This window comes from Populus trichocarpa, chromosome 15 (genome assembly GCF_000002775.5).
Source record: "Populus trichocarpa isolate Nisqually-1 chromosome 15, P.trichocarpa_v4.1, whole genome shotgun sequence".
In the NCBI taxonomy this organism is placed as follows: Eukaryota; Viridiplantae; Streptophyta; class Magnoliopsida; order Malpighiales; family Salicaceae; genus Populus; species Populus trichocarpa.
In genome coordinates this window covers 10360944-10378163 of record NC_037299.2, presented here as the reverse complement: position 1 = coordinate 10378163, position 17220 = coordinate 10360944, and the positions used below count along the sequence as shown (strand labels likewise).

General features: G+C 30.9%; 1 protein-coding gene across 1 annotated transcript; it reads left to right on the top strand.

The window, feature by feature from the left end:
• The first annotated feature begins 382 nt into the window (after positions 1–382).
• Positions 383–7382, top strand: LOC18105840 (iron-sulfur cluster assembly protein 1). Its single transcript, XM_006374465.3, has 3 exons — positions 383–730; positions 842–896; positions 7008–7382. Exons 1-3 carry the CDS (start codon positions 451–453, stop codon positions 7165–7167), a joined length of 495 nt encoding a protein of 164 aa, XP_006374527.2. The 5' UTR covers positions 383–450; the 3' UTR covers positions 7168–7382.
• Positions 7383–17220: the final 9838 nt, after the last annotated feature.

Genomic DNA, 17220 nt, shown 5'->3' with positions numbered 1-17220 from the left:
ATAAGCCTTCGTGTATCAAAACGGGTATCCTAAATGTCAATTGAAATTTCTCTCTACCACACATACTAAGAAAACAGGTCTATTTGGGCCATAGCCCAGCCTAAAGCATAGGTTTTTATTCGGTCTAATCTACAGAAACTCGAGGCCTAGGCTGGGCCTTTCATAGCCCAACAAAACTAAAGGAAGCTAAGTAATCATCCAGGGGTGAGCCCAATGGCAAAACCCCGATTTATTTATTCATTTAAAAATCTAAATAAAAAAAATTAGACTTTCACACCTGTCAAATGCCAAAAACCTCAGAACCATCTCCACCTTCCACGTGTCCATCAATAATTCCCTTTCGATTTTAACAAACAAGCCCTCCAAAAACACGAAATTATATTTTCCTCTCGCTATTCCTCACTCAATTAACCAAACAAAAACAGAATCTTCCTATCGACCCCAGAAAGGATGTTGAGGCTACTGGCATCCGAGAGATTATTGCTTTCCCAAAGAACTCGGATCCTGCCACGTTTCTACCACGAGAAGGTGATTGATCACTTCAACAATCCACGCAACGTAGGGTCTTTTGACAAGAATGATCCGGCGGTCGGCACTGGACTTGTCGGTGCACCTGCCTGTGGTGATGTGATGAAGCTGCAAATTAAGGTTGATGATACCACTGGCGAGATTATCGATGCTCGTTTCAAAACTTTCGGTTGTGGCTCCGCTATTGCTTCCTCCTCTGTTGGTATGTTGATCCTTGTTTTGTTGATTTTAACATTTTTTTTAATATAATTTATTTATTTTTGTGGATAAACTAGAATGAAATTTGAGGAGCCGATTTGTGTTGTTTTTTCAGCTACTGAATGGGTGAAAGGGAAGCAAATGGAGGAAGTGATGACCATAAAAAACACGTTAGTTTTTTTTTTTTTTTTTTTTTAAGATTTTATCTGTTTTTATTGCACTATTTATCCTTCATTTGTGTTGTTTTGGATAGAAAAAGTAATGATTTTGCGCGTTTATGATTGTTGTGCTGATGGTTTATATCTATTTAATCCATTTTGTTATTTTTTGATTGCAACTCTTTAATGGAATCAACTGGAGTTCAACATAAATATCAAACCAAGGAAGTGATTGTAAGCGAGAAAAATTGTGGGAAGCTATCATCACTTATAAGATTAGACTCCATCATTGCCAACTTTGTATAGGGAACTTAGAGGGTTATTTTATTTTTATATTATAGCTTCCATGGTTCATGAGTCCAATCTGCTTGTTCTAGTTAGCAATTTCATCTGGTATAATAATTTACTTATAAAGCTTGGTTGGCATTTTGAGATGGTGGGTGCTGAAGTGAGACTCAGTATAGAATGTGATGTTCTTCCTTTCTGCCGATGCCTCTGCATAATTTTCAGTATACACTGGCTTTGCCTGTAACCTCAGCTATTGCAGCATTCAAGCTTGTACTAGTTTTATTTTAAACTCAAGAGTTGCATGTTTGGGGGATGTAGAGTTAATTTTTGGATATCAGATTGAGAAATTTCTTACTGAGAGGATGATAGTTTTTTGGACCCACTACATACAAAGCATCTGGCATTTTGTGTTGATTGTTTGGCCTTGCTGAAGGTTAGGGAATTATGAGTAGAACTTGTCGGACAACTTCAGGGATATAAATTCATTTACAAACATAAGAGGATGGTCTTGACCAAGGAAGATTGAACTGTAATAACACTATTGATATGTATTTGCTGTCTATTATCACAGGATCACTCATCCCTGTTGTTTACCAACAATCTGTGATTCCTCATACATGTCAAGTGGCATTATGCAGGTGGACCTTGTCTTTTCTGTTATTAGCAAGCAAGACTATTCACACATTATTGTCCATAAATATCCATGGCCGAAGTTAAACTATTTCTGACATTAGCCTTGATTAGAGCACAAATGGATTAGTACTTCATTTTCATTTTGTACGCTTATGGCTGGGAATATTCATGATTGGTAATCAATTAGCAGGTTTAAAAAGCAATGAATCAGAAAAAAAGTAATGGTGTGGCCATCTTTCCTTCGTCATAATCAAGTGCAGATGTTTTTGTGAGACTTGATGAGGATTTTATAATGTTCTCTCCATGTGCTTATTTGTGCCTTCAATTTCTTTTAATATGAATTTTCTATATGAAGAGTTCCATAGTAGATTTGTACTTTATTGTTCTCTTGAGTGTTATTCTAGTGTTTGGCAAGGTTTTCTTCCTTGACAAGCAGAACTTGGTTTATTTTCGTTTTGTTTTGAGTTAACTGGAATGCTATTTTGATATAATGAACTAAACAAGAAAGAAAGTCTCACTCCTTTATCGTTATCAGGTTTTAGGTGCTTTCTGTTTGTGAACTATAAAAAGTACCTTTCGTCTTTCCATGTGTTTGAATTTACACAAAGCAGGGGTGCATTTGAGTGGATAGTTCCATCTCCTCTTTGGTGTGAGTTTGGGCAGCTGAAAAATACCTTATCTTTTTCTTTTATATTGTTGTTCTTTTCTTTTACTTCATCCTTTCCATGAAAAGCCCTTCTTTTCATTTTTAATATTACTTACCTCTCTTTTATTAAGTTATATGAATGCTTTAAAGGACACATGCACACACTCATTAAGTCACTAATGTAAAAAAATACACACACTAACCAATAAAAGTGTATAGATGGAAACATAGGATGGCCTTTCTATAGTGAAAATATGAGTTTGTGTGAGGAAAGAAGGAACTTATATTGGACACATGCACGACACACTAAATCACCACTTATTGCACAGTTGAAAGAATAGAGGCTTTGGTGGTTTTGGTCTTAGAAAATGTAGGGGCCTTAGATGTCACAGACAGAGATTATTACATGAAGAAGTGGAAAACTATAGATGTACACTAGCTGTTAGTTTTAGATTGAATGTCTTGTGTTGTGTCACCACATCTGATGGGGACATCAGACTTGAGACATGGTTCACACATCCGTATGATTATGATGATAGAGGAATAGCCCCACTCTTGTGATATTGGATTTTATTTAGGTTTATTTGTTAGGTTTGATTTAATTATTATTGGATATTTTATTTGGTGGATTGTAAGTCCAATTATTTGTTTTAGTTAGAGTTTTAGTATTTATATTCTATTTTTCTAAATGTTATACAGTTTTTTTGATGAATTTAATAAAATTTTCAAAGTTGCAGACTTTTCTAACCTTTATTCTTTCTCTTCTTCATCCTTTTCTTCTTTTTCTATGGCTTCTTCTTCTTAGCCTTTTCTTTTCTTTTCTTTTTTAGCTTTAAATTTTTTTTGTCCCGCATCAATTTTGATATCAGAACGTTCTTATAATTAATCGATCTATTATAGCTTGGGTAAATCTTCAAAATTCAACACAGTTTCTAATCCCTAGCAATTGTGCAACACAGTTTCTAATCCCTAGCAATTGTGAGGATCATCATCAATAGTGATTTTAAAAAAAAATTCACCGCCCCACTGCCAGAACCGAACCCAAATACCCTTTTTTTACTTTGACAGACAACACCATAAATCTCTATACTCTTTTCTCGTTCTCTTCCAAAAAAAAAAAAAAAAGCACAACTGAAAGCTTTGGCAAATAAATTCGCGGACTCCAATGGGAATATCTACCATCCTAGATTTAACATGTTCCATCATTTGATGACGATAGAAGGTGACGTATATATCTGATGTATATAACCAAGCCTGGGACTAAATGCAATGGTAGTAACAACTCTTGTCTCTCTAGCACTCTACACATTAAACTTTGATTGAGAGACGCCAAGAAGAATGGAAATACTTGGGAGTCTACTGCCTTTTATTTTATTTTAATATTTTATTATTATTTTTCTTTTTAAGGTGTAATTTTCTTTTATATTGATTTATAAAAAAAGAATTAAAAAAAAATATGAAAAGTGACAATAGAAAAAATGAAAGAAAAGTGAAAAAAGAGAGGTAATAGTAGCAAAATGAGATCAGTCGGTAAAACACTACAACGGTTCTATCTACAACAATGGTTCTATCTGCGTCAACAATAGTGATTCAAGTGACCCTTCACAATTGTCAAGCAATCTGGTTTGTAAACCACTCAATCTCCCATCTCATTGAATTTTACCTCACTAGTTTTCACCCTTGTTATTCAACTTATCATCAATAATATTCTTTTGTGTCTAAAAAGAAATCTTATCTTGCATTATGCTCTTATATTTTTGCTCACCTTATATTTTTGTCATTCAAATTTAGTCATTAGTACTTTGTAATTGTGAAGCTTATCGAAAATAGTGGAACATTATGACTTTATTTGATTAATTGTTTGCATTTAAAGCTTTAGCATTGCATGCTTAAATTTTTTTGGGTGTTTTCTGTTCTTGATTAATCTTCACATTAAAAAAAATGGATTTTTTTTTTTTTTTTTTTTGTTGTGATTTCACTTACAGAAATCATATGTGATCTCAATTCAATTTCTAAGTTAGTGTTGCATGTATTTGTTTCATGATCATCTAGTGTCTAACTTTAAGTATACAGTTACCATGGACCCGACCCTTAGTGATAGTCTCAAGACCATTTGAGGGGAACTACAAACCCAGATGACCAACATGTCTAAAAGAGTGAAACCCTTAGAGAGTTCTCGAAATAAGACACCTAAAGACCAATAAAAATTACAACAATAATCACTATAGACAAGTTCACCTTAAGTGCCACCAACATGACTATCATTTAGGTTACCCTACATACGATGACCTTGATGAGCAAGTCATGAGCCCTAACAAAATAGAAGCTCTCACTTTTGACAATCATCATGATCCCTGGGCCTTTGATATGTGGATTCATGACTTTGATTAATTCTTTGAGTGACATAACTTGTCTGATAATAGAAGAGTTAGATTTGCTAAGGTAATTTTCATTGGTGAAGCCTAATTTTATTAGAGAGATGTCGAGGATTGTTTAAAGATGAGAGGTAAACATCTTATAACTGATTGGACTAAAATGAAACAAAAACTTCAGTAAAAGTATCTACCCTAGGCTTATAAGAATAATTTTTAGACCAATGGAACAAGTCTGTCAATGGGTATATAACATAATTTAATGATTACATGATGAGATGTGCCATAAGATAGAATGAAGCCATGACTTTGCATAGGTTTTGTAAATGTTTAAATGGTGATTTAAAAAAAAAAGGCATGCTTATAGTTGTCTTTAATTTGACTAAGTCTATACTGTAGTGTAATATTATGATTTACTTATAAAGAGTCAATAGACAAAATATCAAGACCCTCGTAGGACCCCTTTTAGGTCTCAATTTAGAAATAATGGTTCTTTATTAGGTGCTTCACCCTATAGATCTAATCCTAGTAATGCTCAAATTCATAAAGAAGATAAAGGTAAATGAGTATTAATGAAATGTCTAGATTGAGTTCAAAGGTTCAGTGTGCTAAATGTCAATGTTTCGGTCAAATCTTCGTCATCTATACTTCTAAACCCTTAGTCATCCAAGAACATAAGAATATAGGTGAAAAGAAAGACCATTGTGTGCAAGTATATAAACTCAATCCTGAAGACTTTAGTGACCTAGATGAATAAAATGTGTAAAAAAAGGGATTTAACACTATAAGTCCAGATGAATCTGAAAATGTGGGTAATGAAGAATATAATAATTATGTTTTAGTGGTAGAGGAAGAAGTTTTAGGAAACTCTTTAGTGAAATCATTTGAAGAGGTAAATATTGTCTTAGAAGAGTCTCATAATATTAATCCTCTTAAACTACCTAAATCCCCACCCACCTTACTTGATGTCCAGCACGTTATAAGTTTAGATCAACATGTTAAGCTCTCTAATCCCTTACCCTTAACATGTAATGAGAAAGATGAGAAAGACGAGTATAATTCTAATTTACTAGGTTATGTCCAAATTATATCTACTAAGGCTTTGAATAGCGTTTGTTCCAGTTCACACCCTCAGTTATATAGTGTTTATAGTTACGAATCTAGAAAGCTTGTAGATTTTCTTTTTATGTCTTGTCATGCTAAAATGCTTGATTCGGCTAAGTCTTTTGCATGTAGAATTTATAATTTGCATGTTGAGATCATTGAACAAATTTAAGCAAGTAATGAAGAATAAAAATTTCAAGCTGATTTGCGTAAGTATCATGATATACTTAATGTTAGAGATTATTTCATGAATGATGTCCTTTGAAAACCATTTATAAATTGCAAGTGAGTAGTGCTAGACCATTCAAAGTGTTGCAAATGATTAAATCAAATAGTTGTGTTATTAAACTGCCACTAAACTTTGATATTAACTCTATTCTTGACAGAAAGGACCTCGTTATATATAAAATACAATAGTCTATCCTTGATGCTCCTTTTGATATCCTTACAGCATTATCTTTATCATTGGCACAAAAAAAACATATTAACGCTATGTTGGATACACAAGTTGTTTTTATCAGGAATGGTGAAGTTCAACGAATCCTAGTTTATGAGTTAGGCAACAATATTCAGACTGTACTTGGATTAACAGAGAGACATCATAAGCCTCATTGTTTGTTCTAGTTAGGATCTTAGTATTTATAAATTCTAAATGTTAGATAGTTTTTTGATGAATTGAATAAAATTTGTAAAGTTGCAGACTTTTCCAACCCCTATTCTTTCTTTTCATCCTTTTTTTTTTTTTTTGGCTTTTGTTTACTTCTTCTTTTTTTTCTTCTGTTATCTTTAAATCTTTTTTTCCCCACGTCAACATCCTTGTCAATGTTCCTTTGTAAAGGAGAGCAATGACCTTTGCCTTTCCATTTATCGTCATAAAATTGTGACTACTAGTTTTTATAGTAAGTGAAGTTTTTGTTAATTTAGTGACAACGCTGTGAAGTAAAAATCTCTGCGTGACAGTACATTCATAGCTTTGGTAATTGAATTTGGGTCCTCTTTTTATTTAATATATAGTGGGGGGCAACTCGAAGCCTTAAGAGTGCAACGTGAGTTCTTAATATCATGCATCTGAATTTGCAGGGAGATTGCAAAACATCTTTCTCTTCCACCAGTTAAGCTGCACTGCAGCATGCTTGCAGAGGATGCTATCAAGGCTGCTGTAAAGGATTATCAAACCAAGCGTGCAAAATTAAGTGGTGTTTCAGAAACCGAACCTGTCGAGCAAGCTGCTCAAGCTTGATCGTGTGCATGAGTAATGGTGTTGAAAATATCATGAGTAATGATCTCAAAGGTACTTTTGCTTGGGTTCAAGTCTTTCCTAGATGATACTTGTCGTAATGGCAGCGTGATGCTGATGTGTGTTGACTCATATAAGATAGAGTTAAAACTTTATGATAACATTGATAACTAAGTAGTTGCTTGGGCAATATGATATTGATAATGTTATTAAACTCAGTCAAGTTGTTTAAGTCTGCGACCGCCAGTACTTACTCAATATCGTTTGATTCAAAGTGAGTTATCACGATGATCTATTGACTTGATCATTGAACTCCATCGAGTTTGAAAGCAAACTTTATAAGAGTTGACTAAGTTTGGCTCAACGAACTTGATAGGTCTATTCACAAATTAGTTGACTCGATAAAAATTTAATCTGTTTTTTTTTTTAAAAAAAAAAAATTATTTAAAAAAATGTTATTTAATAAAAAAATATTGAAAATTTGACATTCTTTATTAACCTAAATAACCGGGTGGTTTAATAATTTGGCTTTCTAAAACTATTTTTTATTAATTAAACAATTATAAAAATAAACATTTGAAAGAAAGATAATAAATTAATTTATTAAGGATAATTTTCTTTTTTCATTTAAGAAAAGCATCATTGCCATTAGCCATTAATTATTATCCTTATTTCTTGAGTTTTTGAGTTACTGTCATTTTCCTTATTTGTTAATGTATTTTTAATTTTAGAAAGAACATGGATATTTCATGAAAAGATTAATTATGCTAATATAAAAATGTGGTTGTGCCATGGATGTATTTTTGGATATAATTATTATTTTTATCTAGGAAGAAAAAAGATGTTTTTTTATGGTTAATAAGATAAATTTAAAAATAAATAAAATAATAAAGCCAAAAAAATGTGTTAAAGTTCATTAAATAATAAAGCAGGAAGCTAATCTTCCTAATAAAAATAAAAGATAAATGCAAGCATAAATATTTTTTAAAAAACAATAAAAGAATAATTAATTGGACAATGTAGGTGTAACGATCAGCGGTGAGAAAAGTAGGCGTCTATACTAACAATTGTGTGCTTGTAATGACAAAGTGTAAAGCGAAGAAATAGTTAGGCAGAACATAAAATGGTAGGTGGTGCAAAATGAGCGTGACGATATTTTTTCTATGCATGACAATATGTTCCCCCATTGTTGGATTAAGTTGGGTTGGTTAGGCCACTTTGTCTCTTTTTTTTTGCTTTATTTTTCTCTTCCCAATAAAGCCTTAATTGGGCTCGGTTTGAATGAAATTCAGTACTAGATTGAAAAGTTATTAGAGAATCAAGAAGTAAATTGAATAAAGAGGAAAAAACATATAGTGCATGTGAGGGAGTTCGCTATATTGTGAAAGCGTATGTGGCTTTTCTCGAGCTTTGATGATAGCCTTCCTTGATGTCATTAGAATTGACTCAGCGGGAGCTTCTTTTAAAGATGATGTGTGGTGGCTATATAGATTCAATATGTCTTCGAAGACCCATTCTCATCTTCTTTATTTTATTCTTTTCTTTCTCTTTTTCTTGATTTCTACACCTAATTTCTTTTTTGTAAAAGAAAAGAGCTGCATTTTCTCTCAATCTCAATTATAGTCCTTTTATTTTCAATAATTTGAAAAATAAAAAGACTATGATTATGGAAAAAACAAACTAAAGAAACAAAAAAAGATCAAAGTATATAAAAAAAAACATTGAATGAATAGGTTGTAGGAACAATAAAACACCTAGCTATTTTATTTTTTACTAGTTAATGATGGTGGTAAATTAGTCAAATGAAAGTAGTAGTTGTGGTAATAATAATAATTATGATGGTGACTGTAACGATGATAATGAACAGGTTTAATATTATTTTTGTGGTGGTGGACGTGGTGGTTATAAATGGGATGTGGTAGTAATGTTGATAACAGATATACTACATAAAAAAATAGAAAATAATTTTTTGTTGTTTGGAAGAATCTATTTTAATTATTAAAATTGTTCATAGGAAAAAAAACACAAAGCGAAACTAAATATTTTTTTTCCCTAAGAAATAAAAAATACTAGGTAAATGACTTGAGCGATGTCGCATATTATTTTATTATGGATATAAACAACCAATAGAGAACTAATTGAACTAATCCAAGAAATTTAGCAAACAAAGAAAAAAAACCCCATGAAAACCATTGGAAACATTAAAGCTAGGTTGTGCAAACGTACGGAGAAGGCTATTATTAAGTTGTATAAACCATCCAAAAAGCTAGACCATTAAACATTCAAAGTCTTGATTATGGTTGTTATCCTATTATGCTAGTGTTTGAAAGGGATGTAACAACATGAGCCATAAGGAATAGAAGTAAAAGAGCCGTACAGGGCTAATAAAAAAATTGATGTTAGAACGGTAGGAACGACAGGCGTTCTTGGTGGCAGTTTGAGTGTGTTAGGTATTGTGGTAATTTTTGTGGTTGTGGTTTGAAAAAAATTGTTTTATAAAAAGTATTTTTAGTTGAGGTTGATTTGATATTTATATATGTTTGGTTAAAACTATGATTGAAATTGAGGTTGAATAAAAAAATAGTTTAATATGTTTGGTTAAACATACTTTTCAAATTGAGGTTATAAAATAACTAAAAAAGATATATATTAATATTGATGGTATTTAAATATTGTAGATTTAACTACCACTATTACATCATTAAATAAATAATATTTTATATCAAATATTTTTAATTGTTCCATTAACTTATCTACAATTTCATCACGTATGAAATTCATCCGATAAGGACTACAATTTTCATGGTTTTTTAAGCGTGCAACAAAATCAGGTAAAATATCATCAGAAACAAAATTGGAATTGCGATCAAATTCTACAAATGCTACGTCATCATGCGATCTCCTTCCAATTTATGTAGTATTATTGAATAATATTAAATACTAGTTTTTGAGTAAAACACAATTAAAAAAAATTAATTTTTTTTCAGGTCAGACACGGTTCAATGAACAGTGACCCGTGAATTAATTCACCTGGCACTGTTCTCGTGAACAATGCCAAGTGAATTAATTCACTTGGCAGTGTTCAGATGATGATGATGATTGCCAAAGAAATATTAAAAACTCCTATTTGAGCTGAAGCAAGGAAGCAAACAACAAATTGGGTGGGCCCTTGAGTTTTTTCTTTCTCTTGGCAACAGGCGGGCAAAAGTGAAAAGCATCAATTTTTTGCTTTATCAAAACCGGCAGTACAAACTCAATTTTTAGTGTTTTAGTGGGACTCATCTCCAAAATCTGTGTTTAAAATGTTTACCAAACGGTTATAAATTGTGGTTGGAACAAAACACAGTTCCAACCACAATACCAAACGGTACTGAAGAACTACAAAAAAGGCAACTAATCTTTAAGGATTTGCTCAAAACTGTGGAGACATGGTTTGATGATTAGGTGTGTTGTTGCAGGATAAAGGTGTTAGCATTTTGAAAATGTACTTTAAAACACAAACATTCAAGCCAAATGATATATATTTCCATGATGAGTTATAATTGAGAAATATTATTATGTAAAAAGTTAACCAATTGATTCCAAACTCAACTTCAAGTCATCATTGTTGAAACCTACACTAGTAACATATTCTCTCAAGATTAAAATTGATTGCAAGAGTGTGTTACATTGAAAATATAGAATAACTTCATCCAAAGTTAGATTTCTTTTTATTTGAGTTTATCTACAAAAAAATCATCCATCACATAGGGCATTTACCTGAATATTAAGTGAGCGTTTGTAAACGCGGTTGTACCTGTGTTTCCAAAAAATTAAAAAATTGTTTTTGCTAAAAAATAATTTTTTGGTGTGTTTTGGATCGTTTTGATGCGCTGATCTCAAAAATGATTTTTAAAAAATAAAAAACATCATTTTGATGCATTTCGGCATGAAAAACACTTTGAAAAGCAACCGTAACCACATTCTCAAACAAGCCATAAATCAAGATATCATGCATAAGGAAGCAGTCATACAATAATGGCATCAACAAAATTTAAAAGATTTGGTTGTTTTTAATAAATAATAACAACAAGGAAGAAGAGCAGGAATAATTTTTGTTATGGCAGTGAATAGATGCAAGGTGGTAGCTAGAAAAAAAACATAAACAATGGAAAAGAGTTTCTGTGAACCATAATAACTATTTGTTTTCACAGTTTTCATAATACAACTAAGTATATAAAGAGCCAAAGAAAACTTAACTTAAATGCTCAAACATGGCTATAAAGAGCGACAACATTGATTTTGTATTGTCATTCTAGTCTCAAATTAAGATTCAAATATTGATAATCTTTTGGGTTCACCATTAATCCTTTTTAAAAAAAAAATCTTAAAAACTTATTGTAAGACTTGTTTACTTGGATGCTCTATTGCACAAAGAATATATGAAAAAATTAAGTCATAAAAGATCAGCTAGCTTATAACATAATGAGATAAGAAAAGCCAAGTTGTTTTGGTATCTTCTAAGAGAAGATAGAAGATCAAACCAATCAAATTACAATTTTAAAGAGAATTATATATCATCTCAGTTAGAACCATCAGCCCAAGTCAAACTCTAACTAATTTCTCTATAAAAAATTCACAATGAGGTGTTTTTAAAAAAAAAATTAAAAAAAAATCAAATTTCTATTCCTCTCAAAGTTACTAAGGAACTATGTGGCTCTGATTTGAACCCTAACTATTACCTTAATTTTCTTTGAATTTTTATGGCTCTTCTATGACTCATCTCCTCATTCTTAATCATTACAAAACCTCATCAATGAGAGAATAGAAATGTATATCAAAATTATCAAAATCAAAGTTAACTTTAACAACTACTGAAAAAAACTTTATTTATTGAAAAAATTAGAGAATTAATCAATAAACAAACTTTCATTTAAATTAAGGCCTTGTAGTCTTTGGTTAACCTTGATTAAATAGTGTTTTATGCCTTCAAGAACTTCATATCACTGTATATCGTTAAAAATACATTCAAGCAATAAAAAGTTGTATAATAAACATATGTTATATGAATTTTCTCCTCAATATGATGATAATCAAGTTCATCATAAGAACATACATTTCTTAGTACTAATAGCAACAACCCTATTTTATATATTCTCCAATACCTTATGATAAAAGATAGAATTATGTTAAACATGGTCATTAACAACATAAGCTTTTGAATATTAGTAAGAGATATCACAAATGATAAGAGATAACTTTTGAATATTAGTTACTCTTAGCTTATTGGAAAAAATATTGTTATAACCAAATTGTCAGAGAATTAATTTTATATCAAGCAATTTTCCATAAACAACAACATACCAAAATTTCAGTCAAGTAATACTAGGAGGCAAGGGAAGAAGGGAAAAAAAGGTTTAAGAAAGCTTTATTCTTTTTTTTTTTTTAATTTGGACAGTGATTCTAATGAAATTGGAGTATAAACTAAGTCCATATTGAAGATTGAATATTAAAATTAACATGTTATGTAGGAAGATAAGTGTCAGTTATAGCAAGAAAATGAGAATGTGTAATGACCTATAAAAGCCTTTATTTTCTTAGTTTTTTAGTAATGCACATCTTTGTCGATGATACAAACCTCATAGATATAAAGATCTAAAAATCTACAGTCAAATCAACCCTTCTCAAGAAAGCTGAATTCAAGCTTATAATTAAGCTTGACCCAATGAAAACTTATTTTGAGGTACCAAGACTATAAGTAATCAACCCCACATAAAACTTATAATCGATACATAAACAAAAAGTATAGAAGACACCACGAAGCTTGATTAATTCTTTGATAAGCCAGAGTAGTTACATGAGAAATTAAAAGTAAAAGCTTCTAGACCTTATCGCAAGGCCGTTCCAATGTACGATTGCCCTAAAATTCTAATCCAATATAAAACAAGACCTCTATAAACTTCTGGTGAAGTTTTAGCCCGATTTACCAGTCAAATAAAAAACTTATAATTATTAATACAAAACTGCATATTAGAAAAATGAGCTCAATTAGCGTGTAAGTAGGAAAATAAGTTGAATTTGCAAGTCTGGTATGAAATAAGGCCCAAATATTTTATATTAACTCATTGATTGCATCTTTAACCTTCTTAGCTTTTAACCTTGTAATAGGCCTAATTGGCATATGTAATGGATCCCTTAGTGTTTCTTGTTGATTCGTATCATTCTTTATCTCCTCAAAAGGATTTAACCTCGAATCATTACCTTGATTGAATGTTGACTCGTTTTGAAAAAGATATTAATCTGATTTTATGATTTTGATCCCTTTTTTAGTTGTAAACAATCTGATCCCAAATAATCTACCTAGTTTTTTTAAAATGTTTTTTTAAGAAACTTTTTTATATTATGCTGCAAGTCTAATTGGAATTATAACAATGATGAAATAACATGAAAACCAAAAAATAATAGGATGTAACCTGATTTTAAAGCCTTACTCTGATATCAACTGATGTGAACCTTGTGGATATAAAGATCTAGAAACTCAAAGTCAAATCGACCTTTCCCAAGAAAGTTTAATTCAGGCTTGTGATTGAGCTTAACACAACGATAATATGTTCTGAGACACCAAGATTATAAATAACCAACCCCCATCAAATGCTAATAATCAAGATGAAAGCAAGAAGTATAGAAGCCTCCATGAAGCCTGGTTAATTCTTTGATAAATCAGAGTAGTTCCATAAAGAATTAAGAGTAAGAGTAAACTCTCACAAACAAGTTTTATTTCTAAATAATCAATCCATATTTTATTAATTAAAAAAAACTAAATACAAGATAAATAACATATTTATACTAGGTAAAATGTCTTAAATAATGTTGGGAAAATAACAAAAAGAGTTTTAAATAAGAGAAGAAAAAGAATTCTAAATCAACTAGAAAACTAATACAAATCTCATATGGTAGCTTTTGGATCTTATCTCAAGGCCTAATTGATGTTCGATTTCCTTGAAATTTTAACCCACTATAAAACCAGACTTTTGAAAACTTCTAGTGAAATTTCATCTTGATCTAACCATTAGATAAAAAAAAATGATCATTAATATAAAATTGCATATTATAAAAATAAGCTCAATCCGCGTGTAAGTAAGAAAATAAGTTGAATCTGCAAGTCTTGTAGGAAATAAGACTTAAATATCTTGAATTAACCTATTGAATACCTCTTTAACCTTCTTAGATTTTAACCTTGTAATAAGCCCAACTAGCACATGTAATGAATCAATTGGTGTTGCTCGCTGATTCGCATCAGTCAAGTTATGCCAAATCTACAATTATTGTTGGGTCAGATGCAATGCCATTTGCAATGTGCCTATTCAATGTAGCAGAGGGCTATTTAAAAAGTAAATTAACAAAATCTAAACATATAAAAGAGAGTATAACATATATTACATGAATTAATTAATCTGAAATAATAATAAATGTTAATAAAAACAATTACGCTTCCAATTTTTTGCTAAAATTCATTACCCATCATTACATTCATGATCATTCTCTATTTTCTAAACAAATGTTAAGAATTGTTTTTAGCCTTAATCCTTCACTCAAGGCATTAATCAATCCTTTAAAAATATAAAACAAAACTACCATTTCCATTCTCTACCAATTCAAATTAAATAAAAATCAGAATTAAATTTGATATTCATTCTTGTTAATTCTAATATTGAAAGATCATTCCTCCAAAACCATTTGAAAAACATGTTATTTTCAAAAAGAAACTTCAACCCAATAAAAGAATAAATTCTCAGAAATAAAAAAACATAAATTCTAGTAAACATCTTAGAGAAAAAAAAAACCAAACACCTCTCGTAACCTTCATCGAAAACATTACATGCAACAAAGAAAATAGACAACATTAACCAACAACCTACTTTCATTCATCCACAATGCTACAACACATGGTCTGACCTCACTTAAAACATGTCGCACACTTATGACTTAATGATGGATAATCTCATAAAGGTCGAAAAAAGATTAAAGTGTAAGAAACTTTCTAAACCCAACACTTAAAATGAGAGACAAAAACTAAGAAAAATATCCCAATAAAACATAGAAACTCAAGCAAAGCACACAATAAATAATAGGTCTAGAAGTGAAAGCAAAATAGTTAGAAAAAATTAAGGAGAAATAGAAATTACTTAACGAATTGTAATTTTATACACAAAATAAGTGAAACCTTATTGAGAAGCTGACGAAAAAAAACATAGTATAAAAGAGAAATGTTACATTAAAAAAACAAATATAGATAAATAAGCTCACCATCCACCCAATGGTTTTGGTCTACATTAGATCATCACCCTCTCAAGGTTTTTGATCTACGTTGGCTGCTTGATTGAAGATGAAGGAAATAACAACTATGCTTTATTTACCTAAAATATTTTACTTAAGATAAGTTGTATTGCTACTTGTCTTATATTTCTAATGTGCCTATATGTTGAAGATCTGTCTAAATTAATGTATGGATACCTATGGTTAAAGATGGGTCTAATGCATGAGATTAAACCCAGGTTATAAAGGGTGGTTAGTTAAACCAAAGTCTATCATATTTAGGGCTCACATCATTTAGCCATTTTTAATTGTTATTACAATAATGATATGTGATGGTTCATATATTCTAGAAACACTTAATAAATTGATGTGACCATCATGTTGATAACAAAATGATAGGTTATTCTTGATCGAGGCTTATAACTAGTGATGATCTTTCAAGCAACGTCAATGAATAACAAGACATACCTATGTGAGGTCAACTTGACCTAGCCTTACACTTAAGAGGGATGATGCTAATCATTTTATTATGCAACCAAGGATTTTAAGATAACATTCTATATGATGGTTCATTTATATTGAATGAACAATCAGATGGATTTTGTTGAATGATTTTATGTACCCTAGTCGTAAATGTCTAAATAGTAACCACTGGCGGTTTATCTACTTGGAGATAAGATCTAGAGATACTTAAAACTAATGTCCCTTATTGGATCAAAATGCCTACACTTTGAAGACAACGACCTTTGAGGATTCATTTACCTTGAAACGTGTTGTTAAATTAATAATCACATTTATTGTTTCATGTTCTTAGAATAATGGCCCCCAATTAATGCTTAAGCATATATACCAGTCTAAAAAGACTTGTTTATGAACAAGAATTGTTGGTGAATAATCTTTTAGGACCAAAACATTTGTTATTATTATTATTTGAAAGAAAACAATTACATCATGTATGAATGGACAACCTTATTACCCCAATCAATTAATGCTTAGAAGTAACAACTTTTAAGGTTTCATTTATATCAGGAATAATTGATGGATATATCCGATCAAAAATTTATGCATTTTCATTTTCTAAAAACGAGTTTTAATTTTAAAAATTGAAAATTTTTGAAAAGATTTGGAATGTTTGCCTTTGCTAACAAAAGGATTCTTTATAGATCGAACATTTCATATGATGGGCATTATAATCAAAATACAAGACCTAGTGTAAACATAGAGAAATGACATGCATGTAGGAAAGGGGATATCGTTTCTATGTTATTTGAACCGAGGGACAATACTAACACGTTTTCATGCTATTAAATACATAAATAATCATACATGAAGAAGATGATGACGACATTGTGATATTAAAGATGGCAATGGATGAAAACATGAACAAGAAAGCAAGATGCAAATTTGAGAGGTTCAGTCGACATCATCAAAACACAAATACCAATCCAAATGAACTATCCAGGGTGGATGAATTCAGGTTAAGATGGCTGAAACAATGGCAACAATGGTGACGCATGACAGTCACACGTTAAAGAGGGTTGTCATGGTTGGCATGTTTTTTCACATGCCACTAGAGTCTAATTGAATTGTGGACTGGCCGATAAGATGTGTCACTTTGTGCTTTGTTGATCAATGCTAGTAGTGTTGACCACTGCCTCTTGTGGATAGAGATCAGAGTTGATGAAGTTTCAGTTTTTTTTCTCTCTTGAATATACTCACATAAAGGTCATTGGTTTAAATGGATCATATAATTATGTAGTA

What these genes read in the sequence shown, in the direction of transcription:
- LOC18105840 (XM_006374465.3), top strand. Translation starts at nt 451, where the DNA reads ATGTTGAGGCTACTGGCATCCGAGAGATTATTGCTTTCCCAAAGAACT. An exon ending in TATTGCTTCCTCCTCTGTTG is followed by an intron (nt 731 to 841) that starts GTATGTTGATCC and finishes TTGTTTTTTCAG; the next exon opens with CTACTGAATGGGTGAAAGGG. An exon ending in GTGATGACCATAAAAAACAC is followed by an intron (nt 897 to 7,007) that starts GTTAGTTTTTTT and finishes CTGAATTTGCAG; the next exon opens with GGAGATTGCAAAACATCTTT.